The following is a 20,333-nucleotide window of genomic DNA, read 5'->3' as shown; positions in this document are numbered from 1 at the left end:
AAACCCACACACACACACACACACACACACACACACACACAGTCACACACACTCACCCACCCACACAAACATACATCCACATGCACATTGAATGTTACATCATTTCCAGACACTCCTCCCACTTCATGAAGACAGGAACTGAAAGTAACACATAGGAACACACACGCGCGCATACACACACACACTCTCAGAGACAAGACTGAGGTTAGAGTCGTACATTATCTGGTTTGTAAACGTTCTGTCTTGAGTATAAGCCGGAAAATTCAACCTCTGATGAGAAAGAACAGCCTTAGTTTGCGATGGTAAGAAAGAAGACATTTATTTTTCTTGTTTGAAGAGTTTTGGCATGTTACATGACTTTATATGATTACATGTATTTGTCTGACATGATTTCTGTAGGGTTCTCATTATTATTACTGTTATTATTTGCCCAGGTTCAAAAACCGCCAAAAAGCCGACATCACTGTAGTCGACAAGAAGATACCAAATGGCATTCTGGAAGAACAAGGTACTGTGGGCCGTCATTTAAACTACTCTCTCAACCTCGCTCGGTCCTCTGAAAGAGATGGGTGGCTGTCACTTGTCCTGCTATTTCAAATCTATATAAGCGCATTAAGATGATAGTGTGACGTGTGGTTTCTCAGTATTTGGGTGTTTATTTGCATTGAGAAGCGGATGTAAAACGCTGGCGTCCTCTTCAGTCTGATGTACAAGAAGCTCTGACTAAGAATGAAATCAACGGTTCATTCAGATCCATTCTCTTGTGGCTTGTTAAATATATCTGTGTCTTATTTGTCCAGGATGGTGAGGTAGTTTTCAGTAAAACTATAATTAGACATGACAAATGTTATAAGGAACAAGCGTTTGATTAAATGTGTTGGTTTTAATTAGTGGAGAGCTGAGAGATTTTTACAGAAAATGAAACAAGCGTGTCTGATTCATTTAGTCTCTTCATTGTTATGTGGTGGTTGTTGTAGTTTTGGTACTATTTTCTATTTTTTCTCTTGCTTCTAGATATCTCATAATTAGTACCTCTTAACTGTGAAGCACAATACACAATTGTATAAAGGGTCATAGGTTGACGGAGAGTTTAACAACATGCCAGTTCCTTCAGTCCTGCAGTTTTATTTTTTTTCCACAGATTCTTTAAAATCATAAACTCCCATCGTTTAAAGGGCATATTATTCAGTAATTACAGTGAAATTATTACAATTACGTTCTCTTCATAATTCTGTAACACCAGGACTGCTTGTACTTTCTTAATCGATTCCTCTCAGCTTTACCCTTATCAAGAAATTCCGAAATTACTAATACTCAAATTACTCAACTGGTGTTATATGATCTGTACGAGATTATACAATGAGATTTTCTCTTCCCTGTTTCTTAAAGGGAATGCGGCCAAAGAGCTGCATTGAAAATTGTAGTGAAACGAATTGAAAGTTTAACAGATATCAGATCCATGTATTTAACTTTGTGTTCCACCTGAGATCAAACTATACTGATATAGAAAGACTGGAGTGGTATACACCTTCAGAACTTCACATCTGTACAAGTTATAATACTTCTATAATATACTGTATACAACCCCCCGGACCGATACAGTGACACTGACATGGTAGTGTGTAGTGTTACAGGTGGAGTTTATCACTTGGAGTAGTGTTCCTATGTCTTTGAAACACCTCAGTGTTACTTCTGGATTGAGAAACAATTCACCTCCCATAAATATACAGCCATAGCAGTGGTGTGGTCTGAAAGTGACACTGATGAACAGTAGAATATAATGAACAGAGTGCAACATAGTAAAAACAAGCTATAATTCCAGTCCGTAGTTGTATACCTGCAGTTTGTGGGTTAAAATGGTATGGGACCCACCAGTGTGCTCTAGGGAATACCAAAAATCTAGTAACAACATGAAGCAATTTGCTAACTAGCTAGCAGTATTGTAAATAATATGACATAACATAATAAGTCACAAACATTTTTACTTAAAAAAATAAAAATAAAAATCTACAGAACTGGCTATATTGCATTGTTATTTCTATACCGTGGGACTATGGGATAATATTTGCGTGTACAGCCTAACTGTTAGATTAACTGTAATATTGTACGTAGTTGTAATATTGTTTCTGTTTATGACTTTCACCTCTCAGCTAATGAAGCTAGCATAAAAGCAATTTTGTATTAAGTGTGCAGAAATCCTAGACAAGTATCAAACTGGTACTAATACAAAGTTATACTGCCCCGCCCAAGATGTCATATACATGTAATTATGAACTTTATATTAACTTCCTAAAATTTCCCCAGCACTGACCTGGTTAAAAAGAAACAGGAAGTGACTATAAGTCAGTTTTTGAGGGTTGCCACATATATAATTTTTCAACTCTAGTTCTGCGAAGAACAATGATGACAAGGATTGGTTTCTGGAAAATTATTGGCTAAGATTACATAGGAAATACCCCAGCTATATGGTGCATGAAAAATCTACTGCTACTAAGCACATTTTTATAGGAGTTTGTAAATATCTCAGAAGAATATTTAGATGATTTTGTAATTATCATTTTAATTAATTGATTAACATAATCTTTGTAAAAAAAAATCATTCAAGTTTTTGAAAAAAAAAAATACTTTCGTAATTTTACTAAGCTGATCTCATGAAAAAGTCGTATGGACGCAAACAGACAAGAGTTGGCTGTGGACAGATTTTGGTTGATTCCATGTGAAGTCATAGAAGGAACAAATACCAACTCCAACCCTTTACCGTAACATTGAACTGCATATGTTTTCAAACATATTAAACATGTGCGATTATTTGAGACATGTATATATTCTGCAGAAATTACTTTTAATGGGGTGCTCATTTATATCTTGAATATTTGTTTCTGCTACTTGAACTGGACTGTGTTTAGAATAAATTTCTCCGTCACTGGTGCAATTTTTTCTGGAATCCAGAAATAGGAGCAAACTAGAATGCTCTTGGAGGAAGCTATGTATGATCCCCCTCATATCGAGCAGGCTAGTTACGTATCTTGAAAGCCTATTTAACAGGCAGCTCCAAGTCTATGCCTATTATCTGACTTATGAATTAAAAATGATTACAGCTATGTAATCAACTAAAATGATTACAGCTATGCTATGTAATGGTAAACTTGTTAATGATTAACGAACGAAGTATTCAATTCAAACGACCCATTTCAGTGAGTCTGACAAATGACTTTCCTCAAGCTCATGCACGAGTACCATCTGTGTGACTCACAGTTCTCATGACTCTCGTTCATCCATGATTCGTATTGGCGCGATTCAGTTGTTGCCGTTTATGATGAATCTCTCCAAACATGCGAATCCTCAAACATGTGCATTCTTACCAGCCATTTTATTTATTTTTGTTTAATGGTGCTATACTTGAATTTATTTAGAGCTGACAAAGAAGCTGGTACTCCTTTTTAGCAGTTAAACTAGATTATGAATTGTAAATGCTAGGCTACTATTGTCTTAAATGGTGCACTATATTGTTACATTATGTGATATATACTGTGTTTGTGTATGTAGTACCTGGATTTTTTGTGTGTTCTTACTTGGACTGTGATTGCGTTGTGGTCTCTATGTTCATGTGTACCAAGTCATGTGTGTTATTATGCAGTGGTTTATGGCTCAAATAATTGCATGAATTCCTGCAGGTTCACTTTAATTAAAATGACTTTAGTGCTTCCCAGAATGTAAACAAATTTTACATTCATTTTAATTTCCACTCAATTTGCTCTTAGTATGTATAGTCACTTGTTGATCTTATTGTTCGTGAATCGGATTGGATCAGCCATAACATTAAAACCACTGACAGGTGAAGTGAATAACAATGATTGTCTCAGTACAGTGGAACCTGTCAAGGGGTAGGATATACAGTATTAGGCAGCAAGTGAACAGTCAGTTCTCAAAGTTGATGTGTTGGAAGCAGGAAAAATGGGCAAGTGTAAGGATCCAAGAGGCATTGACGAGGGCCAACTGGGTCAGACCATCTCCAGAACAGTCAGGTCTTGTGGGTGTTCCTGGTATGTGATGGTTAGTACCTACTAAATGAAGTAGGTAGTAAGCTCAGGTTACTGTCTGTGTGGAGTTTTCCATGTTCTCCCCATGCCCATGTGGGTTTCTTTCAGGTTCTCCGGTTTCCTCCAACTTCTCAAAAAACATGCCAGTAGGTGGATTGGCTGCTCTAAATTTTGTGTTTTTATGTGATACTCGGTGATGGACTGGATTCCTGTCCGGTGTGTATTCCTTTCTCGTGTCGATGATCCCAGGATAGGTTCTGGATCCTCTGGGACCCTGACCAAAGTGCTTACTGAAGAAGAATGAATGAATGAATGAGCTATGAATTCAAACTTCTTTTAATTCCTAGACTTTAATTTTATCCTTTCATTTTGTTATAGAAGCACAGACTGTGGTTTTGTTGCCGAGATCGCCCTCCACGTCCAAAACCTATTTCCCCATACCTGTGGAGAACCTGGAGGAAGAGAACCGCATCCGGTCGGCTGATGATGGAAAACTCTTCCGAGAAGAATACAGCGTAAGTTCTCTTTTCATGATTTGCTGATTACAGATGCTCGTCGAGTTTTTGAGAATGATTGTGACATAATGTGTTACTTTTTTTCATAGCTGACTGTGTTTGATAGCAACAAAGTCAATAGGAATGCTAATGTTGTATGCGAGTCTAAATATCTCATCAGTGAACAGGCTGACTTTGTATTGTGAAAGTTGTCACCTGATCATGAATTAACCTAGACACATTCAACACAACTAACACATTCAGTAGCATAACAGGAAATTCAGGAGTGTTGGTTCCCACTATGTTTAAATGCAATGCTGATGAATGGAAATCATTTGACATTGGGTCACTCACTGGTGATTCATTTAAGAATTACCCAATCTACAATTTAGGGCAGATGATCCAAGAGTCATCCCATGGTAGTCTTAATTGAATCACTGCCGCTGATTCAGCCATCACATACTATGTGAATGAATTCCAAGTCTCATGGAAAGGATGTTTATGTTCTGCAGTCTTAATGGATACTTAAGCTGTCTTCACCAAACAGGAAGTAGATGTATATGTAAAACAAAGTGCATATAGTGTGCCCTCGAGAATTAATGGCCAAAGGTTAGTGAACAAAATAAACATTACACACAATCATTCAGAAGAATTCAGTCAAACAACTACTTACCTTTGTTCTAGCAAAAAGATATTGCGTAATGTATGTGCCAAAATTATTTACACTGCTAATGAACATTTTAAATAAGTGTCACTATTGAAAGACAAACATACTCAGAAATATATAGTATACAGAAATGGTTAAAAACACAAAATCAGTGTTTTGAAATGACCATCTCTGATTTTGAAATCCTACTGAAAACTTGGTGTGAATTGAAGAGGGAAGTTCACAAACACAAACCTTAGAACATAAAGCAGCTTCTATTTTCTGCATGGTGGCGTGGACTAAGTTCACGTGACCTCGTTAGACATTACAGCAAGAGACTCAGTGCTGTTATTTTCTCCAAGGCCAGAATATTATTTGTAAGGATGCTGATAATTTTCAAACCAGCAATGCAGGATAGTAAAACAAACAAACAAACAAACAACAACAAAAGCTTTGTGTTAAAAAAAAACATTAACATGATATAATGCCCTTGTATTTTCAAATTAAACACTGCCACTTGTTTGCAGATTTTAGTCTTTACACAGAGTATAGAGTTTTTATATAGAGTACAGTATGTATTTATTTTGGCACAGTTTTAGGCAAGTGCCAATAATTCTGGGCACTGTATCATGTAACAAAGCCTGGACAATGCAGTATTTACCTTCAGTTGAGTTGCAAAACAGATAATCATGAGAATTTGCACGTTGCAAAACATACTTTGTAGTAAATTTTATGTACATGATCTTTATTCTGTGCCATTGTAGTCATTACCAGGCGGAAACCCACAAGGCACGTACGAGGAGGCAAACAAAGATGATAACAAAGAGAAGAACAGATATCCCAATATTCTCCCATGTAAGTATTTATCAATTTATTTATTATTATTATTATTATTATTTTTCTGTCTTTCTCTCTCTTACTCTTCAGATAGTCAGCTGCTAAGAGTTCAGTTCACTGTCTAGCAGAGAGACTCTGTAGTTTGTGGTTTTCTTTTTTTCTTTTGCATTTCCTGTCTCTGTGTTAAAGCACATCAACTTGACAAGTGCCTGCATAGCAATCATAGCGAACACGCTCTCTTACTTCTCATTCTGTTTTGCATTTCAGATAGCCATCTTCATATTTATAGTACATGTGTGAACTAAAGAAAACAAACAAAAAAAACAACCTTTAAATGCAGGGTTTCCACAGGTCCTTAAAAAGTCATATATATTTCTTAATGTAAAAATATGGCCTTAATTACCATTAAAATGTCTTAAATTCACATTTCAACGGTCTTAAAAGTGCAAACAAACCGACACTGTGAAGCAGATTTAGATGTTATTTTGGCTAGTTGATGTGTGAGATGGTAAACCCGTGTGACTGAGTTGCACTCAGAGTGTGTGTGCGGTTCATCAGTGTTTTAGAGCAGTTCGATCCACAGTAGACGCCACACGCTCCACACCAATCTCATCTGTATCTGTGCTGTGAGTCGTGACACGACACGCGCCACATTCACTTTGGTTTTACGTTAGAGTGATCTTAAACATTTTTGTGGGCAGAGGTTTACAGCATTTCACCTGATTGGTAATGAGAAGTGAATAAAAGAAAAAAACTGTTGCCAACTAAACAGAGGTCTTCCTGTGGTTTCCTGCCAAAATAAAAGCCACAAGGTCTAACACGTAAAAGTGAATTAAGTCAGAAATATATTACTGTTGTTATATTACTATTTGTACCCCAAATAAAAAAGTATTTTGTGTATATATATATATATATATATATATATATATATATATATATATATATATATATATATATATATATACAGAAGGAAATACTGATTTTTTTTTTCTTTCACTGTTGGAGCAAATGGTAATGCAAAAAGGATATTTGCTCTAATCTCCCATATCCCTCTCTAGAAGTTTACCCTGCTATAGTTTACTTAAACCCAGAATTGGATGTATATGCATAAACACAATCCATTATAGCTGATGTATCATGTAGTATGATTGAAGTGACGTGCAGGTCTTAGATTGTTTTTGGAAATGTCTTGAATATGGTATTAAAAAGTATTCAATTTGAAGTGCTGTTAACTGCAGATGCCCTGAAATGCTTTACTTTAATTAATATGCGTAGAGCAAGTGTTCCTGGTAATATCTTGCACTAATCATAGTTCATCACCTTTATGCGAATAATTAAGGTTTTCAGAAGGCCATTTGTATATTAGACGTATTGTAGATGTGCTGTAGGAGCATTAGGTTGTCAACCAACCAACACTTTCGATGTGTTAAGGTTGCACATGAGCAAGAAACATTTAGAGCTGCCAGTTATCATTGTTCAAACTGCACTACTAAACACATTCACTTCAGTCAGTAGTACTATTTATAGTATTGCATTATATAGCAGAAAAAATCTATATTTAAAAAAATCACGATATATCAACAAATTATTGTCTAAATCACATCTGAACGATAATTTCACTTTTAAATGTTGGGTAATCTCTTTACAACAGTGTGGCTAAATATGTCAGAAACCATGCGAAAACGTATCTGAAATAAGAAAAAATCCACAATGTTTGAGGTATAAATGACGATTTAGACACGCAGCTATACGATTCCCTTGCTAGTTAGCGTCAATAGCCAACACTGAAATAATAATGAAGCATACTTCAGATGCCAAAGATGTAAGAAACATTGTGTAAATTTGACGTTTCAATGAAATATTGCTTTAAGAGCATAAATGGTAGTCTCAGTACCGTGTCTCTGGTTTGGAAACACCACATAATGAGCAGTTTTTCTCTTTGGTTTGAGGTATTTAGTGTTTATGGTTTTAAACATTTAACCATTTTATGGTTTATCTCAGACGTGTTAGGAGCTGAGAAGCTGAGTCACTCACTTATTTGTCTCGAATGCAGCAGAAAAAAAAAAAAAAAAACATGTCTTGTTATTACATGGATGAGGTAAAGATCATCCTGGTTCAGCTAAACAATAAACACTCTCTGTTTTTGCTAATCAGATGATCATTCCCGAGTGGTGCTGACACAGATAGACGGCATTCCACACTCCGATTATATAAACGCTTCTTATATAGATGTAAGTATCCTGTCTTTCATGTATCAATCTAAATACTATACTTTACTATATTTAATGTGATGCTTGTATGTAAAGTGTAACACATTAACACCACCATTCATTTTCACACATGGTCATGTCTTCGAATAAAGTCTGCTTTGTGTCTCACAGGGCTACAAAGATAAAAACAAATTCATCGCAGCACAAGGTGAGCATATTGTATATAAGGAATGAAACAGAACCGGACATACTGTTATAGATAAATAATCTTTAAGTATGTATTTCTCTTACAACACGGCAGTTTGTCAACGCGAACAATTTGAATTTATTAAAGTACGACAGGTCATATTTTTTATTCATTTATAGTTGCATTTAAAGTTGTGGAACATCCATGAAATGAGTTAGTTCCTGTTATCACTTATAACATGTCTAAATAGTCGTTCCTTCTCTGGGTTCTGTTTATTTTTCGCTCGCTTGAAGTAAATAAGACACAAAAGGCAGCTTATCAGCTTACTGAGAAACCAAAGTGCAACATCTTAAAATGTTAGATATCTTAAAGTTACAGCTTCAGTTCTCTCTTACACAGTGCTCCATTCCCACTGAAGACTTCCTCTATAAGTGCTAAATAAATGTCTCCTTACCAAAAAAAAAAAAAAACTACTGAGTTACACATTTTCAAAATCTGATAATGTGGAGTGTCTGCCATTCAATTCCTTGTATAAGTTGTTACTATAGAAACGATAACATATTCGAATGTAGAATAAGCACTGCATTATTATTAACATTGCAGATAAAACTATTGCCAGAGCTGCTGTAATAGAAAATTAATCAACATGTTCTCTTGATTCCCTTGTATAATGGAATTTAATCATTAGGCACCATTTCTGAGATCTGCTGTTTATGATTTCTCAATGTTTTCAGCCAATGCGATTTAGTTACAAGATTTGGTGTTGTTTGTGTGTGTGTGTGTGTGTGTGTGTGTGTGTGTGTGTGTGTGTGTGTGGGTGTGTGTGTCAGGACCAAAACATGAGACTGTTGCTGATTTTTGGAGAATGATATGGGAGCAGAAATCAGCTACAATTGTCATGCTAACCAACCTGAAAGAGAGGAAAGAGGTAATTCATTTCATACACAACGTACAGGTCTTCACATGTCTGGATTCCACCCGAACAACTCATGCATAACCATTACAGACTTCACTTCAACATTCAGAGACAGACAGTACTGTGCAAAAGTTTAGGCACCTTAGGTTCAGTATGTACCTTTTGCTTTTGATTTGCCTTTCTGAATTAGTTTCATTAAAAGAAAAAAAAAACATAATTAGATAAGAAGAAACAATAAGAAGAACTATCTTTAGTGAAAAGAAGAACGAGGCGTTCTGCAACAAACGCTATGATCTCTACTGAACCTTGAACTCAAAATCTTTGAGGCTTGAAAAAACTACCAGACGTTTTTCCTTATCCAACTGCAGTGTCTCCAAGAGAACTGCTGCAGAAGAGAACTGATGCAAGGAGATGGAGGATGAGACAAAATGTTGAGCTGCATTAGCTTGCTACTCCTTATAGTAACTATGGTGATATGTAGACATTTTTCAGCTGTTTACAATTGTTTATTTTTGAGCACTCACGTTACAGACCCCCCCATAATACCTCTCTCTCTCTTTTTCGCTCTCTTTCTTTCTTTCTCTCTCTCTCTCTCTCTCTCTCTCTCTCTCTCTCTCTCTCTCTCTCTCTCTCTCTCTCTCTCTCTAGCTCACACAAATCAATAAAGCAAGCATGGATAGGAGAGTTAAATCAGCTTTGGTCTGGGTGCTGAATCAATAATTAAATAATAGCTAATAAGCTCCTCTCTGGTGTTATCATAATTATTCAGCGGAGTGTCATTATGTGTGTATTATCCATCAAGCTCAGGCTGACTAATTTTCACTGACGGGCAGCACTGATTAAGTTTGTCAAATAACAGTGAGGCTGAGAAGTCACCTTAAAACCCCCGGCTCCCTTATGGCTCCACTTTATTACACATAACTTTTTTTTAATGGACTTTATTTATGGAATTAATGTTGTGAATTCTTTAGATTTCTGTATTTCTTGAGTTAATACTGATGTCTGGTGAAAATTTCATGTGAATAGCCTCATTGGAAATATATTTACTGAAAAGTGTTCACGGGTTCACTACTTATTCCCCCCCACTGTATCTGCAGTTTTGTGTACAGATCTGTTCAATTTGTTCTTCAATCTAGGACAAGTGTTACCAGTACTGGCCTGACAAGGGGTGCTGGACGTACGGGAATGTGCGAGTCGCTGTGGAGGACATCACCGTGCTGGTGGACTACACGATACGCAAATTCTGTGTGCAATATGTAAGTCTGTGTATAAATGTGTGATGGCAAAAGCAACAAAGTGTTATTGAATACATAATAGGAAAATAGGAAATAGTTAAAATGACACGGTTGTGTGTTAGCACACAATGTTGATCATTTTCCTACAACAGCACATCCCAGAAAACTTTTATTTCTCAGATACCACGTGAATGTGCCAACGCTTATTACAAAATGACAGTTACAGTACTTTTAATTCTGTAGAGACATAGTTAGTTCTGCTTATCACCCAAGAGCATTTCCTTTTAGTTGACAAGATAAAACAAACAAACAAACAAACAAACAAACAAACAAACAAAAAAACAGCTTATCATGTAAGTGAGAAACCATAAAACACAAAGCCCTGTGTACCAAAGCCTGCCACATCAGAAAACATACAGTAGGTACAGCTTTACCAGACACCAGAGACTCCGTCTAAAAGATGTTAAATAAGTGTCTTAAAGCTTAACCAGATCAAGATTCACACATGCTTTTTTTAACCCATTTATGTGGAACCTACATATATGTGTAAGTTGTTACTATAGATTAGAAACGATAATGTATTAGAACAAGAGTTATTATAAACCTGTGATTTGAATTACAGCCAATGCTATTGTCAGTGCTGCTGTTGTAGGAAATTAATCAAAGGTTTCTGACCACTGAAATTTGAGAATTGAACACCGCTGTGGATTAACCATGCTCAGTGCTTTCTCCTGATAATCGTTATATTATTCAATCTGACAAATTACTGAGTATTTTAATCTAATTACAGAGAAGATTGTAAACAGTTCTTCAGAGATAATTGTAGTTCATTCTACTAGTGTATAAAAATTAATTATTGTGGGATTCATAAAAAAATGAATCTCTTTCTCTCTCCCCACAGCAAGCTAGTGATGGCTCTAAAACCCCTCGTCTGGTCACGCAGCTGCACTTCACGAGCTGGCCAGACTTCGGCGTGCCCTTCTCGCCTATAGGCATGCTCAAGTTCCTCAAGAAAGTCAAGCACGTGAACCCGTCATTTGCAGGTCCCATCGTGGTGCACTGCAGGTATGCAACCTAACCCAAACAACACATAGAGCCATAACCCTGCTGCTAAACATGTCCCCTTCTGTGCAGGTTTAATCTCAATTCTAATTTAACTTCTGCTCTTTCTGCTAAGTTCCTTAGACGGATTTGAATATCATAGTTATTCAGATCTCCAGAATCAGGTTATGATCTCGGCTACGCAGTAAACACAGTGGGTTCTAATAACTAATAACGAAAGACAAGTTTGCCACAGCAGAAAGACATGTGAAATAGTTAACAGCACAGAGGCTATTAAAAGCAAACCACCAAACTGCCATCCTTTACTAGCTGTACTTTCTTTTTATATCGTGACACTGAAAAAGAAAAAGGACAGATAAATTCATGTAACAGGAAGAAGTCACATCTCCATATGCTTCTGGTGTGTGAAGAAATGAAACATAAAAAAACACTATGTTGTAGTGTGCTGTTTAATCAGTAGTTAATGCATTAGAGTATTAAATACATACTGTATTTAATACTACATAATAAAATAAGATTTGCTAAAATGATTAACACTAATGCCCAGATTGCTAAATCTCAAGCTGAAAAGAAAATATTTTTTGCACACTTACCGTTTAACTGTATATGTCTTGCTCTGGGACAGTGTTTAATTCCATAACACCCTGGTATAATATTCAGTTTATCATATTATTTTACAAATACTACAGTATAGCTAATAGGAAGAATATGCTGACAGAAGAATCAGGGATGCCTGGAATTGGAAGGGGTTACTATTAGGCATTACTGAAATCTGTAACTTTATTATTATTATTATTATTATTATTATTATTATTATTATTATTATTCTCGAATTATACTCAAACAGCCTCATTAACACTCACTATAAAAGTAGACACTTTCTGTTAATCTCTTGGAAAAAGGCCAATTTTTGCATAACCATTATACAGAAGACCTTGCGGACCCCCCTGTGTCATTTGGAAGGTATCCGTCATGCATGTATAATTTATTTTAGCAGACAATGATGCATTATTCAAAGCGATTACCATATCATTTGAATTAGGCGAACTCAGGGCTATTCAGGAAATAAAACTCAGAAATATGTAGGTCAATGTCTGAAAGTTTGATCAGGCAACCTCTGATCTAGTTTTGTCATGTTTCAGTGTCACAAGTGTATGTATGTCCTAACTCTGACACTATGATCTCTACTCTGTTCTACACAGTCAGAACACAGTCCTACACCCACTCCCGCATGCACACACACAAACACACACTCACACACACACGCACACTTCTTGTGCTGATGAAAAGCACCATTCAACCATTTAGTAGATTTAATTTGTTTCCTAATGGTTGGTGTCAAAACTTGAGACCAGCTGATTTCTTCTGTTTTTGTGTATGTCTCATGCTAAATTGTTTCAGAAATTCAAGAATATCTAAGATAAAACAAAAGGCAACCTGAGTAAACACAAAATGCAGTTTTTAAATGATAATGTTATTTATTGAAGCCAAAACATTATCCAATACCAACTGGGCCTGTGTGAAAATGTATTTACACCCATAGTTACTAATTCCCCAAATCTATGAAACTGCATTCATAATGGTGTTCTGCTGGAAAGACACAACCGGACCTGATTACTGCAAACCCTGTTCAATCAAATCAACACTTTAATATAACTTTTTCAAGAGTACGAAGTTGGTTAAAAGGTCTTATCCAGTAATACACTATGCCAGAATTGAAAGAAATGCCAGAAACAATGAGGAAGAATGTGATTGAAATACATCAGTCTGGGAAAGGGTTATAAAGCTATTTCAAAGGCTCTGGGACTCCAAAGAACTACAGTGAGAGTCATTATCTCCAAATGGAAAAACTCGGCACAGTAGTGAACCTTCCCAGAAGTGGCCGACCTTCCAAAATTCCTCCAAAGACTTATCCAGCAAGTCACAAAAGAGCCAAGCACAACATCAAAGGACCAACAGGCCTCTCTTGCATCAATAAAGGTCACTGTTCATGACTCCACTATCAGAAAGACACTGGGCAAAAATGGCATCCATGGAAGAGTGGCGAGGTGAAAACCACAGATCTAAAACTATTTAGTATGAGATATACACAAAAACAGAAGTCAGGTTGGGGTGAAATACTTTTCACAGCACTGTACAACAAACACTGGTTTCATAATGATGATGTGAATGTTGCATTTTGTATAAAGGATTTATAGTTTTGTGTGTTTATACTGATGACACGTTCACTGTGCGTGCCTATTTTAGAAAAAAAGGAAAAGAAACTTTCCACAAAAATTGCACTAAACATTTTATTTGAGTCTGTAAAATAAACTGTGATCTTGAATCAACGGTTATGAGAAACATGTTGCCAAGTATCATTGCTTAACTAACCTGATTATCAGGAAATTGCATTATATCTCAAAGAGTGTTTCAAGGACAAGTTCAATTCCCTTATTTCCCTTATATGCATTTTGCTAGTATTGATTGTTTTTACGTTTGGCAATATTTATGAGTAAAATACACATCAACAACTAACCGGTGTAAAAAACTATATACAGTATACTGTTGGATTGGAAAATTACAAATATCAATAATGCATACTTCAAAAAAAAAAAAAAAAGAAACCTGACCTTGGTATTATATCTGTCATTCATTTTTAGAATAAAATATCTGATCAAGTCAGTACAATTAATATACTTTTTTTTTTTTTTTTTATCAGCTACTCTAAGCAATTCTATTACCACAGTGTCCACCATGTTACAGGAAATAACTTGATCTAAAAGAAATTATTGCTAATGATAACTGAAATGATGAGTATCAGGATCACATCCAGATAGCTCTTATTCAAAATCTGACTGCTAAAAACACTTGTAACGTGTGTGAAGGACACAAGCATGTAAAATCGGTTTATTTGGGGCAATCCAGTGGCCAGAGGCAATCTGGCGAAAATCGATATCAGATGGTCATCGGGAAAAGCCAGGGGATTGTGTTTGTCCCTAACTGTTCTTTTCCTTCAAAGTGTGCTTCTTAAGATTTACTCTCCGAGCCCCACAGAATTCTCTGCGAATGGTGAAGCCATCGCTACAAACACTAAAGGATTAACTTTGATACATCAGATTTATATTACTTTGCTCACAGCTGATTGGTCCAGTTTGGGTTTGTGATTTCTTGCCCAGAATAAAACCTGCTGAGTAGCAAGTTACCATGGCAATGACAACTGCTAAAAACTAAACTACTTTGTTGAGACTGAAAAACCAGAGTTTGCTCAAACTAAATGCAAACATATCTGGGTAGCTACTGAAACAGCTTTGTAACAGGTCTAAATGAACAGGCAGCAAAACAGCAACACATTAGAACAGTCCATAATCTTAAACAAGAACACACGCATTCAAAACCCAGAAGCACGACTAGAAACTAAAAAAAACAGGGAACAAGCGAAAGTTAGGCATGGGCATGCACATTTGCTATGAGACATAGAACATGAAGATGAACCCAGAACAGGTGCACACATTAGGTAACAAACTAATAACAGGACAGGGGTGGAGACAGGACCAAAACAAATGCACAAGGAATCAACTCCAAACAAAACACGAGAGCAGCACTGTGACAGTGAGCTGAGAGGGGAATTCATAACCGCACTGCAGGAGACAGGAAGTGTGATTTTGTGCATTTATTCATTATAAAACCCATACAGCCCATAAATCTGCTTGTGTGTTTGTTTTCGTGTGTGTGTGTGTGTGTGTGTGTGTGTGCTTTCTCTCAGTGCTGGGGTTGGAAGGACAGGTACCTTCATCGTGATCGATGCAATGATTGACATGATGCACGAAGAACAAAAGATTGACGTATTTGGGTTTGTGTCCAGAATCCGAGACCAGCGATCACAACTTGTACAGACAGATGTGAGTGTGCCATCTTTTACTCGTGTTCTCCCATTTGGCTGTACGAAATGGCCTACTAACTAAACTAGAGGTGTTAGTTTCAGCCTCCGAGACTCCGCTCGTGTGTACTGTACAGTTAGCTGGTCAGAACTACCAGAATCTTTCCAGTAACAAGGTCATTGTCTATTCACACCTCTGTGTGTACACACTGCTTTGTCAGTTTAACACAGGTACAAGATACAACTTGGCTCTTGGCCAAGTTGAGTGACAAGAACTACCAGACTATTAAAATAATAATAATAATAATAATAATAATAATAATAATAAAGTACTTGGTTGGAAACAAAAGCCACAACTGGGTGGAAAACAAAAACAGCAATTTTATTTTTGAGTAAAATTCGAACAATGTAAATTATAGTCATGGTCCATTCTAGTCAAAGTTGATAATATGAATGTGAAATACTGGCTTAAACAAAAACAAATTTGAGAACAATGACACACATTAGATATTTAAAGAACATAATGTAGTATAATAATAATAATAATAATAATAATAATAATAATAATAATAATAATAATAATAGTAATAATGAACTGTACAGTATTTATATAGCACATTAAAGTGTTTAAGGTGTAAATTAAAGGGGGAAAATAAATAAAATAGTAAAAGTGTCTAAAAACAAAAGGGTGATGATCTCTTTTGTATGTTTTACATGAAATGTCCAGCACTTGATGATCTTAAGGGTTTGGAAGATAGTATGAAGGTCCTTTACAATTAAGAGACTGAAAAAAGAATAATAATATTTGATTTCCAGTGATGCTAAAACTGGTCTAACATCATCTAATTTTCTAGTTAATATCCTTGTTGCTGCATTTTACATAAATATGTACACTCATATACACACATACTGTATAAGTGTTACCTATGATTGCATAAATAATTTATTTTACTTTAATAGTACACACATTTTTTTATGTATTTTGTGTGTGATACTTCATAGTTGATCAATTCCTGTCATAACCATAAACCTGGGACTGGGCTTACACATCAGCTATAGTTAGAAGCTCTATGTACATTACATCTGTTGTATTATATGTAATAAAGTTGTACCTGTATGTTTTCTGTTAAATGCATGAATAAGAAACAATACTGTATGATATGTGACAATGCAGTAAATTATATGGGAGTCCTAGATGAATATTAGTCACTGTCTTTCATAAGAAAAAAATATTATCCATCATCCAGCATCTGTTATCCTTCATGATAAAATATTCTGTAATATTCAATTCAATTCAATTCAATTTTATTTGTATAGTGCTTTTTACAATAGACATTGTCTCAAAGCAGCTTTACAGAAATATCAACACGGTATACAGATATTAAAGGTGCGAATTTATCCCAAATGAGCAAGCCACTGAGTGGTGACGGTGGCAAGGAAAAACTCCCTAAGATGTTTTAAGAGGAAGAAACCTTGAGAGGTACCAGACTCAGAAGGGAACACATCCTCATCTGGGTAACAACAGATAATGTGTAAAAGTTCATTATTGACTTATATGGATTCTGTATGGCCATAGAAGCAGCCGTAGTCCCAGCAGTCTGGAATTGGAGTAGATTAGAGTTCCATCCAGAGGCAGGACATCCGAAACAGGACATCCAAAATCAAATATTCAATTGAATGCTATAAAAAATAAAAGATGGTGCCTTGGAAAATCTTTATTGGCAATTCTAATTATACATGCATGCATCTTGTAGGGATTTTCCCCACCCGGTTCCTCAAACTATGTGGTGTGTGTGGGTATGTGCAGATGCAGTACTCGTTCATCTACCAGGCCCTGTTGGAGTACTTCCTGTATGGGGACACTGAGTTGGACGTGTCCTCTTTAGAGGGACATCTGCAGAAACTGCACAACACCTGTGCACCACAAGATCGCCTGGGGCTCGATGAAGAGTTTAAGGTAAGTACAACACCTCTGTGCTGGAAGAGGAACTGAAACCAACAGCCGAAACACAATGACACAATGACTAAAACAGAATCAAGTCTGGGTTTGAAAATTGTCCATCAAAGCATTTTCTGATGTGTCTATATTTATCAGTTTCACAGATATATGCTTTACTTCTTCATATTTGCAGAAGCTGACCAATATGCGCATTATGAAGGAAAACATGAGAACAGGCAATCTACCGGCGAATATGAAGAAGAACCGAGTGCTCCAGATTATTCCATGTAAGGATTTGGGCTGTAAAGGGTTCTTACCAGATCTGAGCAGACCGGCAAAATGTAGCATTTAAGATATAGAAATTGAAAGGAAATTCACAAAATAATTCCAATATTCTGTAATCAGAGCAACAAAACACTAAGAGCTCGACGTGAGAAGAGGTGCAGAGCACCTTGACGTGGTCACAGTATGGTCCCACGTGGTATCGGACATTAACTTAATTTATTTTATTTTTTATTTTTAATTTAATCCAAAATATACTGTTAGATTCCCATTTTACTGTCTTCCAAGTTTTGATTTAACAAATTTGTCTACACTTTTTGCGCAAATGTCCTATATATACATGTATACATACAGTGCCCTCCAGAATTATTGGCACCTTTCATCAAAAATTATTCTATAAAAATAAACGTTAGCTAGTTGCACATTGCATGTTTTATTAATCTTATCTTCATGAAGGGTGCCATTAATTCTGGGGGCTATTGTATACATGACACTCAAGGTTTTTTTTTTCTTTTTTCCAAATTTTTGTCAGGAAATGACACAAGCCCTACACACTTTACAACCATAATACGGGGTATTAATATTTATTATAAAAAATATTCTTGTTTGTATTGCTAAACTGAAAATCACCATGACACAAATTCTGTTACCTAATGCTTGCTGGTATCCAAGAGCAACATGTCTCTTTTGTTTACAGGAAAGTTAATCTGAAATCACACTTCTTTTCCTCACCCATTAATATCCTTCCTGCCACACTAATGTTCACCAGCAGTAAGAACCTCATGCTAAGTCAATTCAACTTAAACGTCTGCCAACTTACACGTATTATTACACAGCCTATTATTATTCAGTGGCAGAATAATATGTATGATATTAAATAAATAAATAAAGATAATCAAGAACAGTGATGCTACACTACAAAAACAGCCCCGCTAGAACGAATTGAACATATTCTTAAATATAATCAAAGAAATCTGCCAATGAGGTAAGCAAATTTTGCTTAGCTAGAATTCTTAAAACTAGCATAAAAGTCTAACCACTGAAAGACTGTAATGGGCCTTAAATCTATAGAAAAATGCCAAAATTGAAGCAAATTGTTCTTATTACAATCAGTGGAAACTCAGTTTTTAAAGATAGACTTACTTAAAATTAATATTTTGGTCTCTTGATTGAGCTGACTTTAGGAATAAGAAAAACTTACAATAAGACAATTTCTTCAAACAGCATAATAAATAAGTGACTTATTTATTGTTATTTATTGCATTTTTATTTTTAGCATTTATATTGAAACAGGGAAAAACAGCAATACACAGTAGTTTCAGGAATTGTAGAAGGAAGCAGATGCGAGTGCAGATTTTGAATAAAGTTCAAAACAAACAATAAAAACAAGAAGCATAAACATAACAATGGACCCAAGGCAAAAACATGCAGACTATGAGAGTAGCTGTGGCACACATGAAAACACATGAACACCACAACAACAAACGCTTGACAGTTAGGAGCTGAAAAACTAGAACAAGCTTCATATAGAGGTGCTTATTGTGAGTGATCAGTGGGACATGTGACTTGGTCATGTGATGCGCAGGGGCTGATGGGTAATGTAGTTCAGAGTGGATTTCAGCATAACCATGATATATAGCTGCTTCATTGAAAAATTTAAGTGGTCTTAATCCTAAAATAAGGGATACAAGGAAATATTGCTAATCCGCTGGAATATTAAGCGAACCTTTGATGTAGCTTGTTACTGGTTAGCTGGAAGAACATAAGACAAACTTAGATGTATTTTCTTAAAATTAGATTATTTTTCTAATGCAGAACATGCTGGACAAGATTATTTTTCTTTTTACACAAAAAATGAGACTCATTTCCTAGAAACAAGGCTTTTTTACTTTCTTGGAATTCCTTTTTTGCAGTGTAATAACTGGAACTGGAACAGTGTTGCTAATAACTGGAACTGGAACAGTGTTGCTAATAACTGGAACTGGAACAGTGTTGCTAATAACTGGAACTGGAACAGTGTTGCTAATAACTGGAACTGAACAGTGTTGCTAATAACTGGAACTGAACAGTGTTGCTAATAACTGGAACTGGAACAGTGTTGCTAATAACTGGAACTGAATATTGTTGCTAATAACTGGAACTGAACAGTGTTGCTAATAACAGGAACTGGAACAGTGTTGCTAATAACTGGAACTGAACATTGTTGCTAATAACTGGAACTGAACAGTGTTGATAATAACGAACTAGAAGAGTGTTGCTAATAACTAGAATAGTGTTACTAATGAATAGAAAAGTGTGGCTAATAGCAGTCGTTCACATTAGATCAGTGTTGCTAATAATTAGAACTGGGTTAGTGTTAACACTTTATTTATTCCATCTTTATTGCAGATGATTTCAACAGAGTGATCCTATCCATGAGGAGAGGGCAGGAATTCACTGACTACATTAATGCATCTTTTATCGATGTGAGTGCTTTTTTATTGGGGTTTTCTGCAGGTAGTTGTGTTGTGAAATCAGTTTAATGCAGACGAAAAAGGATTTTAATCAATGAGTCAATGAATGAATGTATGAATGAATCAAATATACTTATAAATATGCACCAAACATAAATACATATTTTATTGTG

At 35.8% G+C, this 20,333-nt stretch overlaps 1 protein-coding gene across 3 annotated transcripts in view; it reads left to right on the top strand.

Moving 5' to 3' along the window:
• Positions 1–20,333, top strand: part of ptprea (protein tyrosine phosphatase receptor type Ea) — an 89,690-nt gene that overhangs the window by 62,315 nt on the left and 7,042 nt on the right. For 2 of the 3 annotated variants that reach the window (XM_017484109.3, XM_017484111.3), the window contains exons 5-16: positions 435–508; positions 4,419–4,555; positions 5,945–6,035; positions 8,172–8,248; positions 8,399–8,435; positions 9,245–9,342; positions 10,467–10,586; positions 11,467–11,630; positions 15,373–15,508; positions 17,294–17,443; positions 17,619–17,712; positions 20,096–20,172. In XM_017484109.3, the coding sequence (XP_017339598.1) occupies positions 435–508; positions 4,419–4,555; positions 5,945–6,035; positions 8,172–8,248; positions 8,399–8,435; positions 9,245–9,342; positions 10,467–10,586; positions 11,467–11,630; positions 15,373–15,508; positions 17,294–17,443; positions 17,619–17,712; positions 20,096–20,172 (1,255 nt within the window). Of the gene's footprint in view, positions 1–41; positions 303–434; positions 509–4,418; positions 4,556–5,944; positions 6,036–8,171; positions 8,249–8,398; positions 8,436–9,244; positions 9,343–10,466; positions 10,587–11,466; positions 11,631–15,372; positions 15,509–17,293; positions 17,444–17,618; positions 17,713–20,095; positions 20,173–20,333 lie in introns of those variants that run through there. The other variant, XM_017484112.3, reaches the window with a different exon arrangement.

This window comes from Ictalurus punctatus, chromosome 13 (genome assembly GCF_001660625.3).
Source record: "Ictalurus punctatus breed USDA103 chromosome 13, Coco_2.0, whole genome shotgun sequence".
Classification (NCBI taxonomy): domain Eukaryota; kingdom Metazoa; phylum Chordata; class Actinopteri; order Siluriformes; family Ictaluridae; genus Ictalurus; species Ictalurus punctatus.
Note: the sequence above shows the minus strand (reverse complement) of the source record. Positions and strands in the feature narration are given on the sequence as shown.